General features: G+C 43.9%; 2 protein-coding genes across 2 annotated transcripts in view; one reads left to right on the forward strand and one right to left on the reverse strand.

Moving 5' to 3' along the window:
• On the forward strand, window positions 1-21,536 carry LOC129705736 (uncharacterized). Its single transcript, XM_055649507.1, has 10 exons — window positions 1-229; window positions 2,782-3,132; window positions 4,441-4,767; window positions 7,483-7,599; window positions 11,816-12,229; window positions 14,163-14,525; window positions 14,981-15,289; window positions 16,609-16,935; window positions 18,802-19,113; window positions 21,202-21,536. The coding sequence occupies exons 1-10, from the start codon at window positions 163-165 to the stop codon at window positions 21,510-21,512; spliced, it is 2,898 nt and encodes a 965-aa protein (XP_055505482.1). The 5' UTR covers window positions 1-162; the 3' UTR covers window positions 21,513-21,536.
• LOC129705738 (ATP-sensitive inward rectifier potassium channel 11-like) overlaps window positions 16,953-26,546 on the reverse strand; it is a 21,084-nt gene continuing 11,490 nt past the window's right edge. The window contains exons 3-4 of the mRNA XM_055649511.1: window positions 18,203-18,256; window positions 16,953-18,093 (exon numbers count right to left, since the gene is read on the reverse strand). Coding sequence (XP_055505486.1) covers window positions 18,248-18,256 — 9 coding nt within the window. The 3' untranslated portion in view covers window positions 16,953-18,093; window positions 18,203-18,247. The remainder of the gene's footprint in view (window positions 18,094-18,202; window positions 18,257-26,546) is intronic.

The raw sequence follows: 26,546 nt of genomic DNA on the forward strand, positions 1-26,546 counted from the left end.
CCACAGAGGGAGACAGAGAGAGGCAAGGGCAAAGATCCTAGAGGCAAGAGGTTCCTCTCCCCGCCCAACACTGGCAAAAGTGAAACCTAAACCCAAGGCGGCGGCTGGCGGCGAGAGGGGTGCGGGGAGCGGCAGCTCGGGGCAGGCTGGACAGCGAGGACCATGGGGTGGCTGGGGAACCCACTGCGGCCACTCCTGCTCCTGTTGGTGATGTTGACGCCACATTCAGGTCAGAGCCGTGGCTGGGCTGCGCTGGGCTAGGGTACGCGGGCCGAGAGGCCGCTCGGGTCGCAGAATGGGGAGCTCGGTGCCGGGGTGCGCGACCTACCTTTCCCGGGGGCTGGTCGCTGCCTCGGGGGGTTTAGCCTGGCATCATGGTCGGCACGGACATTGTGGGCCGAAGGGCTTGTTCCTCTGCTGATTAACGTGATTCTGGTAGGCCGAAAGGCGTGTTCCTATGATATTGTGGGCCAAAGGGCCTGATCCTGGGCTATAGGGTGATTTCACTAAAGGGAGGTCAGCTTGGTTATTGCGGACCGAGCAGAGGTGTTCGGCGAAACGATCGCCCAACCTCCGCTTGGTCTCACCGATCTAGATCTGCTGACATCTAGAGCAGCGGACGCAATAGATGAGGTTGGAAGAGATGCAGGTAAACCTCTGTCGCACCTGGAACGATTGCTTGGGTCCTTGAACGTAGTCGAGGGGGGAGGTAAAGGGACAAGTGTTGCATCTCTTGCGGTTGCAAGGGAAAGTGCCCGGGGAGGGGGTGGACCGAGAGGGAAGGGAAGAATTGACAAGGGAGTTATGGAGGGAGCGGTCTTTGCGGAAGGCAGATATGGGGGGGAGATGGGAAGATGTGGCGAGTGGTGGGGTCACGTTGGAGGTGGCGAAACTGACGGAGGATTACTTTTTGTATGTGGGCGATCGTTTCGCCGAACACCTCCGCTCGGTCCGCAATAACCAAGCTGACCTCCCGGTGGCTCAGCACTTCAACTCCCCCTCCCACTCCGTCCCCGACCTCTCTGTCCTGGGTCTCCTCCATGGCCACAGCGAGCAGCACCGGAAATTGGAGGAACAGCACCTCATATTCCGTTTGGGGAGTCTGCATCCCGGGGGCATGAACATCGAATTCTCCCAATTTTGTTAGTCCTTGCTGTCTCCTCCCCTTCCTCAACCCCCCTGCTGTCTCCTCCCATCCCCCAGCCTTCGGGCTCCTCCTGCTTTTCCCTTTCTTGTCCCCACCCACCCCCGCCCCCGATCAGTCTGAAGAAGGGTTTCGGCCCGAAACGTTGCCTATTTCCTTCGCTCCATAGATGCTGCTGCACCCGCTGAGTTTCTCCAGCTTTTTTGTGTAACCTCCGGTACATGTTAGTGGATGGGAAAACACGCACTTTCCCACCCGTTAAAAACATAAAAAACGGCCAGGTTTTGATCTGCAATTTATTGTGCCAGTCGGGGTTACCGTGAGGCACAGCTAGCTAGAGTTATAGAAAAAAAAAGATAGAAACTAAGATTTAAAGGTTTAAAGGTCCAAAATATCGTGAATTATCGCGTTTGCTCGCTGAATTTCATCAAAAGTAAGTCAATAATGCCTTACTTTTGATGAAATTCAGCGAGCAAACGCGATAATTTCCGATATTTTGGACCTTTAAATCTCCACGGCAAATGTCCGCTGTTCACTTCCGCTGGATTGGTACCTTCAGCTCCCTCTTTAATTTACCTTAGTTTCTATCTTTTTTTTCCTGTAAATCTAGGTAGCTGTGCCTCACGGTCACCCCGACTGGCACAATAAATTGCAGATCAAAACCTGGCCGTTTTCTACGTTTTTAACGGGTGGGAAAGTGCGTGTTTTCCCATCCACTAACATGTACCGGAAGTCTAGCATGTCCTCCACTTGAGATTTTTGGTCACGTGGGTGCGGATCTACGCTCCAGTGACCTTTAGTGAAATCACCCTATACTGTTTTATGTATAATAGCACAAATATTACGGGCTGACAGCTCTGTTCCTCCACTGTGCTGTTCTATGTGTAATTGTCAGGGCGGCGCAATGGCGCAATGGTAGAGTTGACTTGCTGCCTTACAGCGCCAGAGATCGTGGTTTGTTCCTGACATCGGGTGCTGCCTACAAGGAGGTTGTACGTTCTCCCTGTGACTGCGTGGGTTTCCCCGGATATTCCGGTTTCCCCCCACACTCAAAGTACAAGTTTGTAGGTTAACTAACTTTCTGCCAAAATTGTTCCTAGTGAGTAGGATAGTGCTTGTGTACGGGATTATAGCTGGTCTGCACTGACTCGGTGGGCCAAAGAGCCTATTTCTGCATTGTATCTCTAAAGTTTAAAGCCTCTAAACTCAGCATAGACATTGTGGGCTGAAGGGCCTATTTCTCTGCTATACTGTTTTATGTAGAATGGGTGGCACGATCTTGTACTGTACTATTTAAGATCCTTGGTGGGGGGTGTCTTTGACAAGATAGTACTTGAGATGTTTTCTCTGGTGGGAGAGGCATGATCAAGGGGATATGGCTACAAAGTAAGGAGTCGGTCATAGAGCCGCACAGCATGGAATCAGGCCTGTCGACCCACCTTGTCCATGCTGACCAACGTACCCCATCTAAGCTAGTCCCACCCATCCTCGTTTAGATCATTTTTCTAGGGTGCATTCTAACATGCAAATATTTTAACATATTTTAATATGTATATTTGTAAAAAAAATATTCATATTTTAATGTATTTAAAATAATTTTTAATATTCTAATATGTACTTTTTTTTCCAATTTACAGGACAGTTGACGTTGAAAGCAAGCAAAAGTCCAGCGGAACTCATCCTGTACGAAAATGGACTTCTCGAGTGTGAGATTGCTAATCTCAGTGCGATTACTTTGAACCCAAATAATTTAGGTGTTTTATGGGTTTTTACCGGTGGAACTGAAGAATTAAATATCTTTATGTATTCTAACGGACAGATAACAAATCTGTGGGAGGAAGCAGAGCTGTCTAAAAACTCAATTTTAGATGGAAACATGTCACTTTTCCTGAGACATGTTACGTTAAAACATTTGGGGGAATATCGCTGTGAAGTTTTTATTCCACCAAATGACAAAGCTTCTCTGACGGTAAAGCTTGAAGTTTTAGGTAAGGAGATTTCTTGCACTTCACTGTAAATATTTGCGATAAAATAATATATATAGAGCAGTAGTCATTCAGTGCGGAAACAGGCCTTTTGGTCCAACAGGTCTTTTCGTTGCTGCCGACCAACATGCCCCACTTGCTGTCAAACCAAAGCTTTATTCTGGCTTGATGGAGTTTGCAAAATTATTTTCTCCGATATACAAACTTATATCCAAACTTTTTCAGTCTTCTTACTGTAGGAAGGAAGCCATTAAGCTGGCGAGAAGATTTAGAAGCATGTTGTCAGGACTCGAGGATTTGAGCTACCGGGAGAGGTTGGGCAGGCTAGGACTTTATTCATAGTCATATAGCACGGAAACAGGCCCTTCAGTCCAAATGGTCCATGCTGATCAATATGTCCCATCTGCCCATATTTGGCACATATCAGTCTTAACGTTTCCTATCCATGTACCTGTCCAAATGCTTTTAAATGTTGTTGTAGTACCTACCTCAACTACCTCCTCTGGCAGCTCATTCCATATACCTACCACCCTCTGTGTGAAAGTTTTTGTCATTTAAATCTTTCCCTTCCCACGTTAAAACTATGTCCTCTGGCTCTTGATTCCCCTATTCTGGATAAAATACTCTGTGCTTTCACCCTATGTATTCCCCTCATGATCTTATACACGACTATTAGATCACCTCTCAGCCTTCTGCGCTCCAAGAAATAAAGTCCTAGCCTGCCCAAATGCTCCCTCTAGCTCAGGCCCTTGAGCCCTGGCAAAATCCTCCTTCGTCTTCTCTGCACTCTTTCCAGCTTAATGGTAGTTTCTTAGAGGATGGAGACCAAATGATTATGGGTACAAGTTTGTATTTCAGAGAAAATAGTTTTGCAAATTCCATGGTAGACACAAAATGCTGGAGTAACTCAGCGGGACAGGCAGCATCTCTGAAGAGAAGGAATGGGCGACGTTTCGGGTCAAGACCCTTCTTCATGGGTGACCTTTAGGGTGGAGACCCTTCTTCTAATGCAAATTCCATCTTGCTAGTATAACGCCTTAGTATGAAAGCAAAATTCTACATTTATTTGATATTTGAAGGAAGAACAAATGTTATTGGAACTCTCATATCAGGTAGAAACTATGAACTGAAAGATATCAAATGTCATAGGTTGATTGCGTTGCATGGGAGCATCCACGCTGTATTACTAAACTAAGCTAAACTGGGCTCATGCAAGAGCTGTTCCCAAACCAAGTCTTTATGTGACCCAACAGTATGTTTTCTATGTTAAGTATAGCCGTTGAGACATTAATATATATATTTTTTTTATAGCACGACCCACAGTAACTATTGTTTCTGAGAAGCTTGTGGAGGTTGGCACTGGAGGAGAGATGATTTTAGGTTGTCAGTTAAATGGATATTATCCTTGCGAATGCAAAACGGATTGGTTTCAGTCAAACCCGTCACAAAAGAAAACAAAGATGTTAACTGATATCTGCATCGCCCCTCCAATCAAAAATCCTGATGGGACATGCAACGTGACTACTGAAGTTCGACTGGAACCTCGTGTAGAAGATATTGGCAGCAGTTTTGAATGCCGGGTGACACACAAGGCATTTCCAGAGTCATACACTGCGAAAGCTGCAGTGACTTTGAAAGGTCAGTTAGTTTTAGTTTTGGAGATAGTGTGGAAACAGGCCCTTCGGCCCAATGAGTCTGTGCTGACCAACTATTTCCCATACACTAATTCTATCCTACATATTAGGGGCAATTTAAAGAGGCCAATTAACTTACAAACTCACATGTCTGGAATGTGGGACAAAACCGGAGAACCCGGAGGAAACCCACGCTGTCACGGGGAGAACGTACAAACTCTGTACAGACAGCACCTGTAGTCAGGATCGAACCTGGGACACAGGCGGTGTAAGACAGCAACTCTACCGCTGCGCTGTAGTGTTCTTTCTATTTTTTAATGAAAAGTTGAAATTTCAAACTTTTGGTTACGTTCATGTTGAGGGGTAGTCACGGAGTAATCCAGCACGAAAACAGGCCCTTCAGCCCAATTCATTCGTGCCGACTAAGATGCCCGCGTTTGGCATATACCCCTCTAACCCTTTCCTCTCCACGTACATATCCAAATGTCTCTTAAATGTTGTGATAGTACCTGCCTCAACTACCTCCTCCTGCAACTCGTTCCATATACCCACCACTGTGTAAAAAAAGGTAATCGGGTTTTAATTAAATCTTTCCCCCCTCACCTTAAACTTGGGATCAGAAGTGACTTTTGGGATGGGTGGAAAGTTGTAACGTGGGGTAGTCATAGAGTTGTACAGCAAGGAAACGGGCCATTCGGCCCAAAGTCTATACAGGTGCACAACCTTTTATCCGAAAGCCTTGGGACCAGACACTTGTCGGATTTCGGACATTTTCGGATTTCCGAATGGAAGATTTTTAGCGTAGATTAGGTAGGTAGCGCGGGCGGCTTGAAAAGTCTGGAGCAGCTGCCTCCTCCCCGGAGACCGGGAGAATCATTGCATAAATGTTAGTCAGTTAGTTTGGAGGGATTTTATGTGGTGGTGGTGGTGGAGTAGGGGTGAAGGGGGAAACTTTAATTCTTAGTCCCCTACCTGGTCGGCGACTCCCAACCTCGCGGAGCTGGGGGCTTCGTCCGGCCGCGGGGCGGCGCCGGTTGTAGCTCCGACCCCGGCAACTCTACCCCTGGCTGCGCGGCTCCAAATCCAGCGACGCTCCGCGAACGTTGCATCGGCGGCCACAGCGCTCCGGAGCTTGCGGACGGCGACCCGGTAAGGCATTGCCCGTCCCCCTGGTGTCCCCAGCGCTGCGACGCCGCCGACTCCCGACATTCGCGGAGCTGGGGCTCCGGCCGCGGGCCGCGCTGGATTTGGAGCGCCTCGTTCCAGGGGTATAGTTGCCGGGGTCGGACTACACCTGCACTGCGGAGCTTACTAAAAAAAGGCATTGACCCGTCCCCGCCTCTCGACCAGGTAGGGGACTAAGAATTAAAGTTTACCCCTTCACCCCCCCTTCACATAAAAGCCCTCCAAACTAACTGACTAACATTTAAGCAATGATTTACAGATGTTTAAGTGTCTCCCCGGTCTCCGGGGAGGAGGCAGCCGCTACAGTAGTACAGCCCTGGGTTGACCGTGGGTCGTTTCGGGTCAAGTTTGGCGCCAAACGCGAGCTTTGGTGCGCAGACGACATCTGGAAAAAATGGCCGGTTTTCGGCGTTTTTCGGTTTCCGGAACACCGGATAAAAGGTTGTGCACCTGTACCATCAAAATCCCCATCAAGTTTGTCCCATTGGCCCACATTTGGTCCTTATCTCTCTGACCCTTTCCCATGCAAGTATTTGTCCAAAGATCTGTTAAATGTTATTATATCTACATCAGCTACCTCCTCGTACAGCTCATTCCATACAGCCACCACCCTATGAATAAAAAAGTTGCCCCTCAGGATCCTATTAAATCTTTCCCTCTCACCTTAAACTATGGTGTGCACTGGTTCTTGATTTCCTACCCTGGGTAAAAGACTTTGAACATTCACCCTTTCAATTAGCCTCGGGATTTTCTACACCGCTATAAGCTGAAGATAAAACAAGTATGATTTTTTTTTTTTTTTAAATAGTTTGATAAAGGCTTTTTAAACTGAGTATTTTTATAAAACAATTATGCTAACCCAAACTTCTTTCTGTTAAATCTGTCCATGAACCTTTTTCTGCTAAATACATCTGTAACTATAATTATCTTCTCAAAGTGTTGAGTATTTATAACTTCAATAACTTTTTTGATAATTGCATCTCTTAAGGGCTAATTGTACTTTTACTTTTATAAACTGTAAGTTTCACATCCTAAGTAAATCATTTTCTTCTCTTCTCTTTATTTCTTGTTACCTTTTATCAATGGCTTTTAAATTCTCCCATGTGGAAAAAAATTTCCTCTTGGTCACTTCCGAGTCTTTTCCCAAACATGTTCAGGCTTTTAAATGTAGATGTGAGCGGTTCGTTCTGTACCATCTTCATCAGTTCATAAGTTATAGGAGCAGAATTACGCCATTCTGCCCGTTGAGTCTACTCTGCCATTCAATCAATCATGACTGAGCTAGCGCTGAACCTCTCAACCCCATTCCACCTCAACCCCATTCAACTGCCTTCTCTCCATAACCTTTAATGTCTTTACTAATCAAGAACCTGTCAATCTCCACTAAAAATACCCAATGACTTGGCCTACACTGCCATCTGTGGCAATGAATTCCATAGATTTACCACCCTCTGTCTAAAGAAATTCCTCCTCATCTCTTTTCTAAAGGTACGTCTTGTAATCTTGTCATTTTTTTTGCACTTTTGTATTACAGAAGCAGAAATTCATCTGTCCAAAAGCTCAATAGTTGGAAGCATCATTGGAAGTGTAATTTTTTCTGTAATGCTGTTAGCAGCTGGAATTTACCTGTACATGCGGTACATTTATAAAGGTAATGCTTTTCTACTGTGGATTAATTTATAGAAAACGATTCAAAGAATCATAAGTTATTTGGCTGGGGTACAATTAAATATTTTTGCCTTCAGCCCACCGAGTTCATGCCAACCATCGATCATCTGTTCACACTAGTTCTATGTTATCCCACTTTCTCAATCACTCCCTACACGCTAGAGCCAATTTTAAGAGGACAAATAACCCAAAAACCCGCACGCCTTTGGGATGTGGGAGGAAACCGCAGCACCTGGAGAAAACCCACGCTGTCGCAGAGAGACCGTGTAAACTCCACACAGACAGTCCCGAGGTTAGGATCAACCCCGGGGTTCTGGCGCTGTGAGGCAGCAGCTCTACACACTGCACCACTGTGCCAACCTAATTGTATAATTTTCTAGTTAACCTGTGCTGTACAAACTTGTGACAATTTTGGCATTGCCAACTATACTGTAAATGATTAGTCTACTAACTATAAATAATCAATGATATTGTTGGTTAAGTTTGGTCCCACATACCGTATTTTGCAGATATTTGTTAATGATTATTTAAATTGATGTTCTTATTCCATTTCAAGTCCATTGCTCTGTGAAAGTGGTAACACAAGTAGATGGAGTGGTAACAAAGGCATAGGAAATGCTTGCCTTCACTGGTCGGGGCATGGCGTATAAGAGTCAGGATTTATAGGACTTTGGTTAGGCCACATTTAGAGCATTGCATGTGATTCTGATTGCCTATTACAGGAAGGATGTGGAGGCTTAGGCAAGGGTGCAGAAAAGGTTCACCAAAAAAATGCCTGGATTAGAAACATAGAAACATAGAAATTAGGTGCAGGAGTAGGCTGATCATCCAACTCAGTATCCTGTACCTGCCTTCTCTCCATACCCCCTGATCCCCTTAGCCACAAGGGCCACATCTAACTCCCTCTTAAATATAGCCAATGAAGTGGCCTCAACTACCCTCTGTGGCAGAGAGTTCCAGAGATTCACCACTCTCTGCGTGAAAAAAAGTTCTTCTCATCTCGGTTTTAAAGGATTTCCCCTTTATCCTTAAGCTGTGACCCCTTGTCCTGGACTTCCCTAACATCGGGAACAATCTTCCTGCATCTAGCCTGTCCAACCCCTTAAGAATTTTGTAAGTTTCTATAAGATCCCCTCTCAATCTTCTAAATTCTAGAGAGTATAAACCAAGTCTATCCAGTCTTTCTTCATAAGACAGTCCTGACATCCCAGGAATCAGTCTGGTGAACCGTCTCTGCACTCCCTCTATGGCAATAATGTCCTTCCTCAGATTTGGAGACCAAAACTGTACGCAATACTCCAGGTGTGGTCTCACCAAGACCCTGTACAACTGCAGTAGAACCTCTCTGCTCCTATACTCAAATCCTTTTGCAATGAAAGCTAACATACCATTCGCTTTCTTTACTGCCTGCTGCACCTGCATGCCTACCTTCAATGACTGGTGTACCATGACACCCAGGTCTCGCTCCCTTTCCCAATCGGCCACCATTTAGATAATAGTCTGCTTTCCTGTTTTTGCCACCAAAATGGATAACCTCACATTTATCCACATTATACTGCATCTGCCAAACATTTGCCCACTCACCCAGCCTATCCAAGTCACCCTGCAGTCTCCTAGCATCCTCCTCACAGCTAACACTGCCCCCCAGCTTAGTGTCATCCGCAAACTTGGAGATATTGCCTTCAATTCCCTCATCCAGATCATTAATATATATTGTAAATAGCTGGGGTCCCAGTACTGAGCCTTGGGGTACCCCACTAGTCACTGCCTGCCATTGTGAAAAGGACCCGTTTACTCCTACTCTTTGCTTCCTGTTTGCCAGCCAGTTCTCTATCCACATCAATACTGAACCCCCAATGCCTTGTGCTTTAAGTTTGTATACTAATCTCTTATGTGGGACCTTGTCGAAAGCCTTCTGGAAGTCCAGATACACCACATCCACTGGTTCTCCCCTATCCACGCTACTAGTTACATCCTCGAAAAATTCTATAAGATTCGTCAGACATGATTTACCTTTCGTAAATCCATGCTGACTTTGTCCAATGATTTCACCACTTTCCAAATGTGCTGCTATCCCATCTTTAATAACTGACTCTAGCAGTTTCCCCACTACCGATGTTAGACTAACTGGTCTGTAATTCCCCATTTTCTCTCTCCCTCCCTTCTTAAAAAGTGGGGTTACGTTTGCTACCCGCCAATCTTCAGGAACTACTCCAGAATCTAAAGAGTTTTGAAAGATTATTACTGATGCATCCACTATTTCTGGAGCTACTTCCTTAAGTACTCTGGGATGCAGCCTATCTGGCCCTGGGGATTTATCGGCCTTTAATCCATTCAATTTACCCAACACCACTTCCCGGCTAACCTGGATTTCACTCAAATCCTCCAACTCCTTTGACCCGCGGTCCCCTGCTATTTCCGGCAAATTATTTATGTCTTCCTTAGTGAAGACGGAACCAAAGTAGTTATTCAATTGGTCCGCCATATCCTTGTTCCCCATGATCAACTCCCCTGTTTCTGACTGCAAGGGACCTACATTTGTTTTAACTAATCTCTTTCTTTTCACATATCTATAAAAACTTTTGCAGTCAGTTTTTATGTTCCCTGCCAGTTTTCTTTCATAGTCTATTTTTCCTTTCCTAATTAAGCCCTTTGTCCTCCTCTGCTGGTCTTTGAATTTCTCCCAGTCCTCCGGTATGCTGCTTTTTCTGGCTAATTTGTACGCATCATCCTTCGCTTTGATACTATCCCTGATTTCCCTTGTTATCCATGGATGTACTACCTTCCCTGATTTATTCTTTTGCCAAACTGGGATGAACAATTTTTGTAGTTCATCCATGCAGTCTTTAAATGTCTTCCATTGCATATCCACCGTCAACCCTTTTAGAATTAATTGCCAGTCAATCTTGGCCAATTCACGTCTCATACCCTCAAAGTTACCTTTCTTTAAGTTCAGAACCATTGTTTCTGAATTAACAATGTCACTCTCCATCCTAATGAAGAACTCAACCATATTATGGTCACTCTTGCCCAAGGGGGCACGTACAACAAGATTGCTAACTAACCCTTCCTCATTACTCAATACCCAGTCTAAAATAGCCTGCTCTCTCGTTGGTTCCTCTACATGTTGATTTAGATAACTATCCCGCATACATTCCAAGAAATCCTCTTCCTCAGCACCCCTGCCAATTTGATTAGAGGGTTTTAGCTGCAATGAGAGATGGGATAGACTTGGTTTTCTCTAGAATCACCAGAAGATACGGGAGACCGGATAGAGGTATAAAAAATTATAGAAAGGAGAGACAGTTGGAACCTTTTTCCCTGGATGGAAATGTCAAAGACTAGAGGGCAGAGATTTAAGGTGAAAGGGGCAAAGTTTTAAATATATATGCGGGGCCAGTTTATTTTACACCGTTTATTATGGGTACCTGGAACCCGCTGCCAGGGATGGTGGTGGAGGCAGAACCGATCATTTTAATTTTAGAGATTTTTAGATAGGCACATAGACATGCAGTGAATGGAAGGATATGGATCATGTGCAAGCAGAGGAGATTAGTTTAACAACATTATGATGGGCACAGACTTTGTGGGTCAAAGGCCTGTTCCTGTGCTATGCTGTTCTATGACTATGTATTGGTTTAATTTGATATTCATCAGTCAGAAATGCTGATACCTCTTATATAAGAATTAATATCCTCCATGCACTTAGTGCCATGAAATTGTAGGTGCAGTTTGATACAAATGTTTGTATTCATTAAACATTGTCTTCTAACTTCAGAATGACAGGCAGTGACTAGTGTGGTACCGCAAGGAATTTTCAGGAAAAGTCAAAGCTAATTTGCACAAATGCACTGAGTCTTTGGCCCAGAGTAGGGGAATTGAGAAACAAGAGGACATAGTATTAAGGTGAGGGGGGAAAGATTTAATAGGGACCTGAGGGGAAAAATCTTTGCACAGAGAGCTGCCAGAGAAGGTAGTTGAAGCAGGTATTACGACAATGTTTAAGAAACATTTAGAGAGGTACATGGATAGGTTTAGAAGGATATGGGCAAAAAGCAGGCAGGTGGGACTAGTGTAGATGGGGCATGTTGATTGGTGTGGGCAAGTTGGGCCGAAGCGCCGGTTTCCTACGCTGACTATGACTCCATATTTGGAATAATCCATCTTTAAATTTCTAATTTTCCTTCATTTATTCTCAGTTCCACCCAATGTATGCGATCTTCAGATGCCTGCTCGATTTATCCATCAACAAACTGCAGAGATTACATGCCACGTGTCTGGATTTCGACCTGATGTCATTTCTGTTGGCTGGTATTTGAGGAGAATGAATGATGCTGAAGAGTCCTTCATTGGTGAAAGCAAAAGGAACCAGGAGATTATAAGGTTTAGCAAAGCAAAGGAGATAACAGAAATAGGAAAGGAGAATGCAACTGACGTTAATTGGAAAGTCAGACAAAGTAATTTTGTCGTACATGATGATGGAACACAGAGCTTGTCCAGCACTCTTGAGATTTATCCTGACTTAATGGAGGACAATAAAGCAGAAATCATATGTAGAGTGTCGTATCCAACTGGAACTCAGGAGAAACGCACCTGTTTACAAGTTGATGCAAGTAAGCATTTTACAGATATGAAGTAATTGCGTAGAAACAAGAAACTGCAATTGCTGGTTACAAAAAAGAATGACATAAAGTACTAGACTAACTCAGCGGGCTGGGCAGTATTTCTGATGTTTAGAGTATGGACCCTTCTTCCATCAGGAAACTTTCTGACCCAAAACAAATGAAGAAGTGTTCCGATCTGAAACGTTTCCTACCCATTTTGGTAAAAGGGTCCCGACCAGAAAGGTTGGAAGGGTTCCATCCTGAAACAACACCTATACTTGGCTGAAGAGGGGATCCGTCCCGAAATATTATTTATCCATGTTCTCCAAAGATGCTGCCTGACCCGCTGAGTTATTCCAGCACTTTGTCTCCGTTTGTTTTAAGTCAGTGTCGGGAGACTACAGTATTCTTCTTCAATTTATCCAAGTTGTGGATCACCCATATGGTTTCTTGATTCATTAATTTCTGATGGTATGTCCTAGAATTTACAGTCTTTAAATTTATAGAACGGAGGTCCTTTACTTTTCACAGAGTTTGTGATTATTCACTGTGAACAGCAAACTATGCAAAAAACATTTGGAAAATGCTACTTTCACAGTTAAAGTGATGCATCGTTGAGTTATGTAATAGTTCTGCATTATTTGCCTTCGTCTTATAGATGGTTTGGTTTTAAGTATATCCACTGCAATAAGATAATTTATTTAAAAGCTTTCTTTAGGGGCAATTGTAGTGAATAGTTACTGGTATGGATTCAAAGATGTGGGACTAAAAGATGTGACAAAGAAAAACAGAAGGCACCTTCAGTTTAAATACTTCAGTATTTAAAAATGCACCTGGGATCACTTCTGTAGTGTCCGGAGGACTGGGGAGGAATTGTAGCAGTGTACTGGAAAGGATTTGTGGACTGGGAATCCCCATGAAAAATTGTTGTTGGGACAAGATCAGTTTGAAACTGTTAAACACTGAGATTAATATATTTGTGTTAGGATATTTACATGGATGGCATCTTTTACAATTTTTGGGAAACTCCACAGCATTTTACAGGCAGGGAAAAACTTTTGAGATATAGTTATAAAGTTGGAAACAGTTTATGGCAAGAAGGTACATTAATGGAGATAAGATATAATTAAATCCAAAAACTGGTTAATGTTGGGATTTCCTTGTTTGCTGAATGGCGGATCTTATGCCCAAATTCCCGACTGCCTTTGATAAGATTACCCTTCTCTAAATTTGCTTTGAAACAGCACTATCGAGTCTGAAAATTACTGCAAGTGAATGAGAAATTAAGGATACAGCATGAGTATCGGAAGAAAATGAGATAGGGAGTAGATAGGTTTAGGCTTATTGTCAGGTGTACCGAGGTACAGTGAAAAGCTTTGTTTTGCATGCTGTCCAATCAGTTCATATAATACTGCACATAAATACAATCAATTCAAACTCAAGTACAATAGGTAGAGCAAAGGGGATGATACAGAGTGCAGAATATAGTTCTCTGCATTGTAGCGCATCTGTTCCATAGACAAAGTTCAATGTCCGTTATGGAATAGAGGTGAATCGGACAGTATCCTAACTTGTGGAAGAACCATTCTGAAGCCTGATAACAGAGGGGTAGAAGCTGTTCCTGAGTCTGGTGGTGTGTGCTTTCAAGCTTCTGTACCTTGAGAAGAAGGAATGACCTGCATGGGACAAGTCTTTGATTATGTCAGCTGCTTTCCTGAGTCAGCATGAAGTGCAGATGGAGACACTGGTGGGTAATCTGGTTTGTGTGATGGACTGGGCTGCAGCTACAGAAATTAAAATGTTACAAGCCTAATATGCGCAAGTTTATTTTTGAATTGTAAATGACCATTGCATTTTGTCACTGCTATGCGATAGACACACAGCATCTTTTCCTTAAGATTGCAAATGTTAAGCTGATTTTACTTTGTGTTTTTCTCCTTAGTTGCTCCTAAGTTGGGGAACATAATCGCACCTCCTGTTGTGCGTCACAACACTTCAGTGATGCTGACTTGTCCAATAAGCTTTTTCACGCCACGTCAGTTAACAATCAGTTGGTATGAAAGAATAAATGGGGTAAAATCTCTTTTGCTGGACCACACTGAGGAAAATGAGGCAAAAAACACGGTGGGCCGGTATTCCCATTGTCTGCGTGAGTTTACCTATCCAGACCACACTTACAGCGTCTACAGCATGCTCACTTTCATTGCATCAATTCAAGAAAATGATGGAAAAGAATATTTATGTGAAGTGAATCACGTTAGCTTGAAACACCAAGCCGAGAAATGGGTTAAGCTGGAAGTGAAAGGTAACTCAAACTTAAAGTCTTTGATTGCGCATTCACCATCAAACGTGTAATTGTCGTAGCTTTGTTGACATTATTATGATATATTTCAGTCAGAGGCATTAAAATGGCCTTCCACCATTCATGGGGTAGAAGGCAGGAGAATGGAGTTGAGAGGGAAAGACAGATCAGCCATGATTGAATGGTGGAGTAGACTCGATGGGCCAAATGGCCCAATTCTGCTCCTATGACTTTATACCCACCACCCTCAGTGTGGAAATGTCATCCCTCAGCTTCCCATTAAATCTTTCCCCTCTCACCTTAAACCTATGTCCTCAGCTTCATACACACCTCGAGGGCCTTTCTCCACCTCCCCCAGTCCTCGGCGACCACTTCTCAGTCAGCAGCACCAATGTTTTAACATCATGACTATATTTTGTGTTTACAAATGTAGTAAAATTCTATTTTCTGATTTGCAGCATTTCCTACACTTGATACCATCCGGAGCGAACCAGTGAATCCAGAAATTGACAAAGAAATGACTCTCTCCTGCAAAGTGCACTCGTTTTATCCTAAAGAGATTTCTGTCTTATGGTTCAAAGATAAGAAAGCCATAAAAGGGAATGACACATCTGAATTGATCGAGAATCCGGAGAAGTTGTATGAAATCACCACGACTTGCACCACAATTCCAACGTTATCAGACAAAAAGAGTAAATATCATTGCTTGGTCACACATGAGAGCCTTCCCAAGCCAAAGTTTGCGGAATATGTTCCCGAGAATTTAGGTATGCTTCCTCTCCTTTCAAAGATTGTTTCTGCTATTTAGACAATAAGGACATTATTAAATTGTGTTCTAATTTCATTGTATTATCTTGTCAGCTTTCCGTCATATCATAACCTTTACCTGTACATTTACTTCTAGTTGGCAAAAACATTGAGTTTAAATGTTGTAATTCCTCATGCTGGAGAACTTAGAACAGTATTCAGTATTCACTTTATTGTCATTTCACTAAGTACTTGCATACACAGAAGAAACAAAAAATTGTTTCTCATCAGTTTTGTCATCAGTGCAATTAATAAAAACAGAAAAAATACTTACAAGTTTAAAAATGATCATCTCTAAAATAGAACTAAAACAAACATTCAGACAGAACCATCGATCCCAAACATAGGAACAATTTAAAGTGCTGTTCAGTGGCTTCACCCTGACAGGTGACTAGCTGGGGGGGGGGGGTAGGGGTGGGTGTGTGTATGGGGAGGGGACACAGTTTCATACATTCAATATAGAGCAGTATAGTGTGTAGGAAGGAACTGCAGATGCTGGTTTATAACGAAGATAGACACAAAATGTTGGAATAACTTAGCAGATCAAGCAGCATCACTGAAGAAAAAGAATAGGTGACGTTTCAGGTCCGACGAAGAGTTCCGACCCGGAACGTCACCTATTCATTTTCTCCAGAGATCCTGATCTGCTGAGTTATTGCTTTAGAACAGTTCAGCACAGCAACAGGACCTTCGGCCCACAATGTCAGTGCCAAAGTTTAGTCGTTTAAAGGTACAGCATGGAAACAGGCCCTTTGGCCCACCAAGTCCGCGCCAACCAGCGATCACCCCCATAAACTAACACTATCCTACACACAGGGGACAATTTACAATTTACAGAAGACATTTAACGTGCAAACCTTTACGTCTTTGGATAGTGTGAGGAAATGGAGCACCCATTTTGCCCCCGCTCACAGACCTATGTCCTGTGGATCTTGATTTCCCTACCCTAGCTAGACGACTGTGCATTTACCCTATCTATTCCTCTCATGATCTTATACACCTCTATAAGATCGCCCGTCAACCTCATGTACTCCAAGGAATAAAGTCCTAGCCTGCCCAACCTCTCTCTATAGCTCAGGCCCTCGTGTCCTAGGCTATAATCTTCTTCGTATATACTCTTCGTAAATCTTCTCCGCACCCTTTCCAGCTTTCCAATTGTTATTTCTAGTCAACTTACAAACACTGATTACATCCTCATTGTACAAAACCTTTTCTGGAACATTACCTAAAACAATGTTTTAAGATGCATTTCAGCTTTTCTTATTCCTCTTTCTTACAGTATCTTCTCCCAAAGTAAAAAAGATTACTTGTGATCCTCCGAATCCTGAAGTCGGGAAGACATTGACTTTGTCCTGTGAAATAATGGACTTTTATCCAGCGAGTATTCAAATTGACTGGTTTAGGGATGAAGTGAGAATAAATGAAGATTCAAAATATGGAATCGCTAACGAAGAATTGATGAATGAACGCAGTCTCTGCAGCAAAGTCACCAAATTAACCTTGAGTCCAAGCACTGATGATCATCAACATCAATACATGGTTGAAGTTTATCATTCAAAATCTTCCACCAAACCTCAGAAGCAATGCTTCCGGTTACTTCTTAAAGGTGAGTTAAGGTTCTCTTTATCAAGCTGTGGTAAAATGAATTCCAGCTGTTATTTGGAAATCATAATCAGCAAGAGCAGATTCTAAGACCTGAAAAAGTTAATTGAGAGTTATTTGAGTGCAATAACATCATACTGGTAACACAGAAAACGGCCCTTATGGTGTTTTGTTCCCATAATAGATTTTGTTTTTCTTTCCTCATAAATTGCATGAGAGCAAATTTTATTTCATTTTAACGATTTTGGGTAGTGATTTATGAATTTTGTAAAGGTGAATTACAGAATTCACACAAAAGGCTGTAACGTGGGACTTTGCTGTAATTTTCTAATATTGTATTTTTAAAATATCTATTGTTTTGAAAAGGAATAATTCAATTTTTGGGCAGTACAGTGGCATAGCTGCTAGAGCTGCTGCCTCACAGGGCCAGAGACCCAGCTTTAATCCTGACCTCGGGTACTGGCTGCGTGTGGAGTTTGCAGGTTCTCTGTGACTGTCGATTTTGTATGGGTGCCCCTTTTTCTTGGTTGTGCAGAGAGGGCAGTGTGTTTCATTCTGCACATAGGTCTCACCAATGCTTTTTTAGATACAAAAGGGTTCTGGTACACATATTGCTTCTTGCTTTTGGTGTCGAAAGCAGATTATCGTCCTATATGCTGATTAAGAGCCTGACCGACTAATGATATTAATTTGATTCTTTTAACATTTGTAATTTTTTTGTAATATTAAAAATGTTAAAATGTAGTTTTTAACTCTTTAGAGGAGCTGGTAGGCCATGCTGTACGTAGAGAAATGCGGGCCAACAGGACTAGCCGAAGGGCCTGTTTCCATGCTGTACAGCACTTTGACTATGATTAAATGGTGGAGGAGTGACAACTTTGTAAAATGACTGTGAATATTTATCCACTTTATCCATGCCCCCTCGTCATCTTGTACTGTTACAGATCTCCGCATTGCTTCCTGATTTCTTGGATCCAGGAAACAATGTTTCCCCTTCAACAAGGAGCTTTTATTATATATTCACAGTTTACAAAGTATTGCGTCATTGTAACACTGACCATCAGATTACGATATCATCAGCCCTATCCACGATGCACTCGAGCCTCCCATGACCTTGGCAGCTAGTGACAGCTCGGTGGATGTAGAGTACCTTTAAATTTGTCTGAAATATGTAACGGTTATAAAAAGACTTTAAATATATGCGTAAACAAATATTAACACATTAAAACTCTAACAAATAATTAACACTAAAATTAAAATGCTGAATTTACCTATTTCCACTGGATTGAATGGGACAGTCATTGACGTTAGTTTTTCTAGCAAACCTGAGGATGAAATACAAAGTGGATCAGACCTATCTTGTCACGCATCCACCATTTAGTCAGAGTCGTAGAGTTGGCAAGCATAGAAACAGGCCCTTTGGCCTGCCTTGTCCATGCTGACTAATTTGGAAGTCTGGGAAAATCCCATTTTCCTGCATTTGGTTCATAGCCCTCTGAAATATTTTCCTCTCCATACATCTATCCAATGTCTTTTAAAAGTTATAATTACATCCGCTTCTATAGCTTCCTCTGGCAGCTCATTCCAGATACGGTCAACCCTCTGAGTGAAATAAAATTGTCATCCCTTTAAGCCTAACCTGGGTGCCTGGAATGCAGTGGGGGCGCCGGGGGTGATGGTGGGCAGTGGAAATAATGGTGTTTAAGAGGCTTTTAAATAGTCACATGGATGTACAGGGAATGGAAGGATCACGTGCAGGCAGATAAGAATTGGGCTTGGTATCATGATTGGCACAGACATTGGTTGGCCGAAGGGCCTGTTCCTGTGCTGTACTATTCTATGTTTTAAATACATTTTCTTTTCATTATAGGCTCACCAACAATTTCAGACTTCAAAATGGTGCCAGAGATCCCATGGTTTGGTGAATATTTATCCATATCTTGTTCCGTACATGGCCTCTTAAGAAAGGATTTCATTTTTGAATGGTATAGAGGATCTGAGCCTGTGAAATGTGGAGTAACTGATTCAGGTTTTGTGAGTACCGGTGACAACAATTACAAAGTAGAGAGTTGCCTTATATTTCTAGTAACCGCGGAAGACTTTGAAAGAGAGTTAATCTTTCTGTGTAAAGATCGTTATAATAATGAAGCATTCAAAAGGCGTATTCAACTGCCCCTAAAAGGTGAGTGTGTTGTGAAAATGATTTGTTTAACTATATTTTGATAAGTTATTATTCTAAATTTGTATATAACCAACATTGAAGACAGTAAAGGTTTTACAATGAGTGCAGGAGAATGGCTTTTGTTGTTGATACAAACACCCTTTTATCTACTTTCCATCTCTGGCCTTTGTCCACACATCTGCCAATGAAAAACTCTCACCTGAATCTACCTATCATTTGCAAGGCTTTGTCCCACTCTCACTTGTCTAGCTTTCACTACCCCTGCTAAAGTCAGTATGAAGAAGGGTCCCAAACTAAAACATTGTTTATCCATGTCTTCCAGAGATGCAGCCTGACACGCTGTTACTCCAGCACTTTGTATTTTTGTTTAGCTTTTGTTGTTCATCGCCTTAAGTGAATCCCAAAATCCTGGGGCGTCACGAGCTTCACTGCCTACGCCACCACGTCTCACCATCGCGCAATGCGTGTGTAATGCATGCCATGCGAGCGTCACGACACGGACGTGACACGTAAATGATGTCGCGTCGTGACGCATAAATGATGTTGCATAAATAACGCGGAAATAACACCCAAGTGGGAAGGCCCTTTACACAGATTTATAGTCGAAACCTCGTATTTTTGGGTGATTAGTCTAGTTTAGTTTAGAGATACAGCGCAGAAACAGCCCACAGGATCCGGCCGACCAACGATCACCTTGTACACTAACATTATCATACACACTAGGGACAATTTACAATTCTTGCCAAAGCCAAGTAACCTACAAATCTGTACGTCTTTGGAATGCGGGTGGAAATCGGAGCACCCGGAGAAAACCCATGCAGTAACGGGGAGAACGAGCAAACTCCGTACAGACAGCACCTAGAATCAGGATCAGACCCAGGTCTCTGGCACTGTAAGGCAGCACTGCGACCAGGTGTCTAGAAGAGGCTTACCAGAATGATGCCTGGATTAGTGGGTAGTAGCTGTCAAGCGAGGTTGGGTAACCCTAGTGTTTTCTTTGGAACTGGAAATTGCAGGGAGACCTGTGAGAAATGCCGGTGTATAAAATTATGAGAGGCAAAGATAAGTTTGACAGTTAAAGACGAGCATACATAGCTTTAAAGTGAGAGGGGCAAAGTTTAATGTGCGAGGCAAGGTTTTTTACACAATGAGTAGAGGGTGCCTTGAATATGCTGCCTGGGGTGGTGGTGGAGGCAGATATGTTAGTGGCCTTTCAGAGACTATTCGATAGGCACATGGATATACAGGGAATGGAGGGATATGGATAACATGCAGGCAGAGGAAATTATGTTCATTTTGCATAATGTTCAGCACAAACATTGTAGGTCGAACGGCCTGTCTCTATGCTGTACTGTTCTATGGTCTAATCAAAGGTGGGGCCCGACACTTCTTTGGGGTATGGGAGAAAACGGGAGCACCTGGAGGAAATCCACACAGTCTCGTGGGTACTGTGCAAACTCCACACACACACAGCACCTGAGGTCAGGATCAAGCCTGGGTTTCTGGTGCTGAGACAGCAGCTCTGTGTTTGGCAATGGGTAGTTAGTTTGAATTTGGGCCTTGTGTGTTGATATTATTGGCACCGACTATAGAAATAGGATTTCACTGCAAAAAAGGGTGGCACCATGGGGGGCGGGGGAAAGCCAGAAGCGAGGTGGGGGTAGGACAAAGCCTGGCATGTGATAGATCGATATAGGTGAGGTTTTTGATTGTCAGATGGTTGGACAAAGGCCAGAAATGCAACAAAAAAAAAGTTTCAAAAGAGGATAGAAGAGGCATGAAATTTGAAGCCAGAGGAAGTAGTGTGGGTGGATGAGGGCAAAGAGAAGGGGAAAGGAAGAATCGGGTGTGCATCCAGGTGGGGCACAGGGTAGAGAGGGTTTAAAAAAAAAGGTGAGGGCAGTAAAAAGGGCAAGGGGTGTTTGTAAGGTTAAATACCAAAAATTGAAGTCTCCACTGTTCATCAACATTGGGTTGTAAGCTAACCAAGCGGAATAACATTATTTTGTTTGCCCAGGTCACTTTGGAACATAAAGTAAGCATGACTTTAACTTGTATTTGATATTTGTGATTTCAATTTTTCCACAGCTGTGGCTCCTAAAGTATCAAGTTTTACCAACTGTGACAATGATCGACTCAAAATAGGTGGAAAATATACCCTTGGTTGCAGGATTGAACATTTTTGCCCAAAGGATATAGAAGTTGTTTGGTACAAGACATCAAACGATTGCACGGATTATCAAATTATGGGAAAGCCCGAAATAGACAAAAATGGACTGTACTCGACAATCACAAAGCTGCCAATTCTCATGGAAAAAAATTCGGTAAATTATGTTTGTGAAGTTCGACATGAAAAGACCAATGAAATTTTTGAGAAGTCATTCAAACTGCGGGTTTAAATTTACCTTATATCTTTAATCACACCAGCCTGTGCAGAATTATTCCAACAAATAATGTGGCATTACAGGACTCTGAGAATTTATATTGGAATCTGCATGGAAGTATATTCTGTTTAAAATCTCAATATAAGAGTTGGCCTTTGTGGGCTTTATACCATTTACAAATTTTCTCCATTGTAAAGTTACCATAAGTAACAGGTGCATATTACTTAATTTACACAAAGTAACATTATTTACTGTAATAGCTTTCAGGGAGAACTTGATATTGCCCATATTCTGAGGAAAATTCATTTCCATTTAAAATTATGAAATTTGAAAAGAGTGTTGGTAGCTTGGTAGGCCTGCCTCAATGGCAATTTAAAGTCAACCTGAATGTTGTGTCATAGAGCTGTATAGCATAGGTCATTTGGCCCACCTTGACCAAGTTGGCATATTGGGTTAGTCCAAATTGCCTGCAATTGGCCCGAAGCCCTCCAAATAACACCTGCTATCCATATATGCATCCACATTTTTTTTTTAATCGGACAGCACCCTTGCATATGGAAACTTGAGAACAGAGGGGAAGATGCTGTTCCTGAGTCTGATGGAGCACATTTTCAAATTTCTGTACCTTTTGCCTGACGGGAACAGGGAGAAGACGGATTGAGCGGGGTGGAACAAATCCTTGATGATGTTATAGAAGATCTAGGAAGACCATTAAGGGGCAGAAGGGTCTGAAGAAGGGTTTCGGCCTGAAAAGTTGCATATTTCCTTTGCTCCATAGATGCTGCTGCTCCCGCTGAGTTTCTCCAGCACTTTTGTCTACCATTATGGGGCAGTCCCACTTGGGCGACCTAATTGGTGAGTTTAGGAGAGTTTGAAAAAATGTCGTGTTGAAGATCTCCTTCGACTATGTTGAAGACTAGCTTCGACTAGCTATGACTAGCTACGAATAACTTCGGGAAAATTGGACAACGAATAGTGGAGAGTGAAGATGATCTCTTTTGACCTCCCTTCGATTATCAGCCTATCTACAATCACCTTTGACTACCTTTGATTACCTTTGACTACCCTCGGTTACCTACGACTAACATGCCGACCTACTACGACTAAACCGAGTAAAAAAAGTACCGATTTTTTTTTTTCCATGGCGAGCTTTTTTTACTCGCGGGCATTTTTCCAAAAATATTCCGCGACCTAGCTGAGGCCTCGGGTACACGGGGACTACTCTCGAGCATGAAGGATAGTTACAAAGACCTCCTAGGATCTCATGTCGACCATGCTGCGAGTATGAGTCGAGGGCAAACTCGCCAGAACTCGCGGATTAAGTTGCCCAAGCAGGACAGCCCCTTTAGTTTAAGAAGAAACTGCAGATGCTGGAAAGTCGAAGGAAGACAAAAATACTGGAGAAACTCAGCGGATGAGGCAGTATCTATGGAGCGAAGGAAATAGGCGACGTTTCGGATCGCGACCCTTCTTCAAACTGATATGTGGGGGGGGGGGGGGGGGGGGGGGGGGGGGGGGGGCGGGAAGAAGAAAGGAAGAGGCGGAGACAGTGGGCTGCGGGAGAGCTGGGAAGGAGAGGGGAAAGAAGGAGAAAGCAAGGACCACCTGAAATTGGAGAAGTCAATGTTCATACCGCTGGGGTGTAAAATACCCAAGCGAAATATGAGGTGTTGTTCCTCCAATTTACGATGGGCCTCATTCTGGTCATGGAGGAGGCCCAGGACAGAAAGGTCAGATTCGGAATGGGAAGGGGAGTTGAAGTGCTGAGCCACCGGGAGATCAGGTTCGTTATTGCAAACTGAGTGGAGGTGTTGGGCGAAGCGATCGCCAAGCCTACGCTTGGTCTCACCGATGTAGAGCAGCTGACACCTAGAGCAGCGGGTGCAGTAGATGAGGTTGGAGAAGGCGCAAGTGAAATTCTTCCGCACCTGGAAGGACTGCTTGGGTCTTTGAATGGAGTCAAGGGGGGAGGTAAAGCGACAAGTGTAACATTTCCTGCGGTTGCAAGGGTAAGTGCCAGGAGAGGGGGTGGTTTGAGTGGGAAGGGACAAATTGACCAGGGAGTTACAGAGGGAGCAGTCTCTGCGGAAAGCCGAAAAGGGGAGGAGATGGGAAGATGTGGCCAGTGGTGGGATCCCGTTCTAGGTGTCGAAAATGGCGGAGGATTATTTGTTGTATGTGATGGCTGGTAAGGTGGAAGGTGAGGACAATGGGGACTCTGCCCTTGTTACAAGTGGGGAGGATGGAGAGTGAGAGCAGAGTTACGGGGTACAGAAGAGACCCTGGGGAGAGCCTCATCTATAGTAGAAATGGGAACCCCCATTCCCTGAAGAATGAAGACATCTCCGATGCCCTGGTGTGGAACACCTCGTCCAGGGTGCATATTGGGCGTACATGGAGGAATTGGGTGTAGGGGGTGGAGTCCTTACAGGAAGCAGGGTGGGAAGAGGTGTAGTCCAGATAGCCATGGGAGTCAATGGTTTTATAGTAGATGTCGATCAGTAGTCTGCCACCTGCGATGGAGACCGTGAGGTCTAGAAATGGTAGGGAGATGCCGAAAATGGTCCAGGTGTATTTGAGTACCGAATGGAAGTTAGTGGTGAAATGGATGAAGTTCTGTATGGGTGCAGGAGGTAGCACCAATGCAGTCGTCAATGTAGCGGAGGTAGAGTTTCAGGATAGGGCCATGGTATGCCTCGAACCAGGATTGTTCGATGTACCCTACAAAGAGGCAGGCAAAGCTTGGGCCCATGCGCGTGCCTATAGCTACGCCTTGGATTTGGAGGAAATGGGAGGAGTCAAATGGAAAGTTGTTAAGGGTAAGGACCAGCTCCGCTAGGCAGAGGAGAGTATCAGTAGACGGGGATTGGTTGGTTCTGCGGTCGAGGAAGAAAAGGAGGGCTTTAAGACCCTCCTGTTGGGCGATTGAGGTGTAGAGTGACTGGACATCCATGGTGAAGATGAGGGAATGGGGGCCTAGAAAACAGAAGTCATGGAGGAGACGAAGAGTGTGTGAGGTGCGTTGAACATGGGTAGGGAGGGATTTAACTAGGGGGATAGGATGGAGTCGAGGTATGTAGAAATAAGTTTGGTGGGGCACAAACAGGCAGAAACAATGGGTCTGCCAGGACAGTCAGGTTTGTGGATTTTGGGGAGAATGTAAAATCGGGCTGTGCGGGGCTGGGGAACGATGAGGTTGGAGGCTTGGGAGGGTAGGGAGCCGGAAGTGATGAAGCTAGTGATAGTGTTAGAGATTGTGGTCTGGTGCTCGTCTGTTGGGTCATGGTCCAAGGATAAATAGGAGATGTCTGAGAGTTGGTTCGTGGCCTCAGCCTTGTAGACATCAGCACGCCAGACTACCACGGCACCTCCCTTGTCGGCAGGTTTGATCACCAAGTCTAGGTTGTTGCAGAGTGAGCGGTGGGCAGTACGTTCAGGGGGCGAGAGGTTATAGTGAGAAAGGGGAGTGGAGAAGTTGAGGCGATTGATGTCCCGCCGGCAGTTTAAAATAAAAAAGGTCTAAAGCCGGTAGATGGCCATGAGAAAGACTCCAAGAGGAGGGGGTCCGTTGGAGATGGGAGAAGGGGTCATCACTAGGGGCATGGAAAACGCTTTGATGGGGAGGCGACGGAAGAAGAGCTCCACATCTTGGCAGATGCAGAACTCATTGAGGTGGGGATGGGGGGGGGAACAAAGGTGAGGCCTCTGCTGAGGACAGACCGTTCGGTATCCGAGAGGGGGAGGTCAGGGGGGATGGTGAACACACGGCAAGGATGGGGTTGGAGCCAGAGGAAGGCAGGTGTGTGGACGGAGGCCGAGGCGATGTCTGGTAGGGGGGTGGTAGATGGTCAGGGAGGAGGGGGGTATGAGGACTGTAGTGCGGGTGAGGAATAGCTGGGGTCACCTGGTTTGAGGGGGAAGGGGAAAACCCAGTGGAACAATGGAAGACCATTACTTCCTTTGGCTCCACAAAGGTAACTTAGTTACGTTGGCAACACGGAGAGCATGTTATTCATGTATACGGAACATGCTTTTATGCTAACATATCATCAGTGAGAAAGCTGGGAGCATCATTACCGCATTAATTGATTAAAACAAACAGTACAGAGATCTGAGGCCTGATCGGCCATTGGCTGCAATGTGTATCTCCTGACCCACCAAATTTAAAAGACATTTATTCACTGACACTGCCGGTCATTGGACTAGGTGGACCAATGTTCACCTGATTTATAAATCTTCTATTCCTTTTTTTAATCACTTGACAAGCTTAGCATCTCTTACCCGTCCCTAATTGTCAAATAGCTTGGTGGTGATTTCAGGGGACTCTTAAAAATTAACCACAATGGTGGTTACATCTCGCCCACACCAAGTACAGAAGGCAGAATACCTTCCCTGTTGATTATGATCATGTTTGTTAAAACAGTACGCTAATATAATATAATTTACTAGAATGTTGCCTGGGTTTCAGCAACTAAGTTACAGAGAAAGGTTGAACAAGTTAGGGCTTTATTCTTTGGAGCGGAGAAGGTTAAGGGGGGACTTGATAGAGGTCTTTAAAATGATGAGAGGGATAGGCAGAGTTGATGTGGAAAAGCGGGAAGGGAATGGAGGGTTATTTTCTGAGCGCCACTGAGAGTAGGGAAGATTCTGTAAAACAAGCCATAGGGGACATGACTTGAGAATTAAGGGACTGAAGTTTAGGGGTAACATGAGGGGGAACTTCTTTACTCAGAGAGTGGTAGCTGTGTGGAATGAGCTTCCAGTGAAGGTGGTGGAGGCAGGTTCGTTTTTATCATTTAAAAATAAATTGGATAGTTATATGGACGGGAAGGGAATGGAGGGTTATGGTCTGAGCGCAGGTATATGGGACTAGGGGAGATTATGTGTTCGGCACGGACTAGAAGGGTCGAGGTGGCCTGTTTCCGTGCTGTAATTGTTATATGGTTATATGGTTTGCAAGCCATAGGTGGTAAACACTGATTTTATGCACTTAAACTTTATTGCCAAACTTGTACATTTATTAATTTATCCCTCTGCATATACTTCAGT

The sequence above is a fragment of the Leucoraja erinacea genome, chromosome 18, assembly GCF_028641065.1.
Source record: "Leucoraja erinacea ecotype New England chromosome 18, Leri_hhj_1, whole genome shotgun sequence".
NCBI lineage: Eukaryota > Metazoa > Chordata > Chondrichthyes > Rajiformes > Rajidae > Leucoraja > Leucoraja erinaceus.

Bases quoted from the DNA above. Each gene is read 5' to 3' on its own strand.
- LOC129705736 (XM_055649507.1), top strand. From the start codon at position 163: ATGGGGTGGCTGGGGAACCCACTGCGGCCACTCCTGCTCCTGTTGGTG. The intron at 14,526-14,980 runs GTAACTCAAACT...TCTGATTTGCAG, and splicing joins GGTTAAGCTGGAAGTGAAAG to CATTTCCTACACTTGATACC. The intron at 19,114-21,201 runs GTGAGTGTGTTG...ATTTTTCCACAG, and splicing joins TATTCAACTGCCCCTAAAAG to CTGTGGCTCCTAAAGTATCA.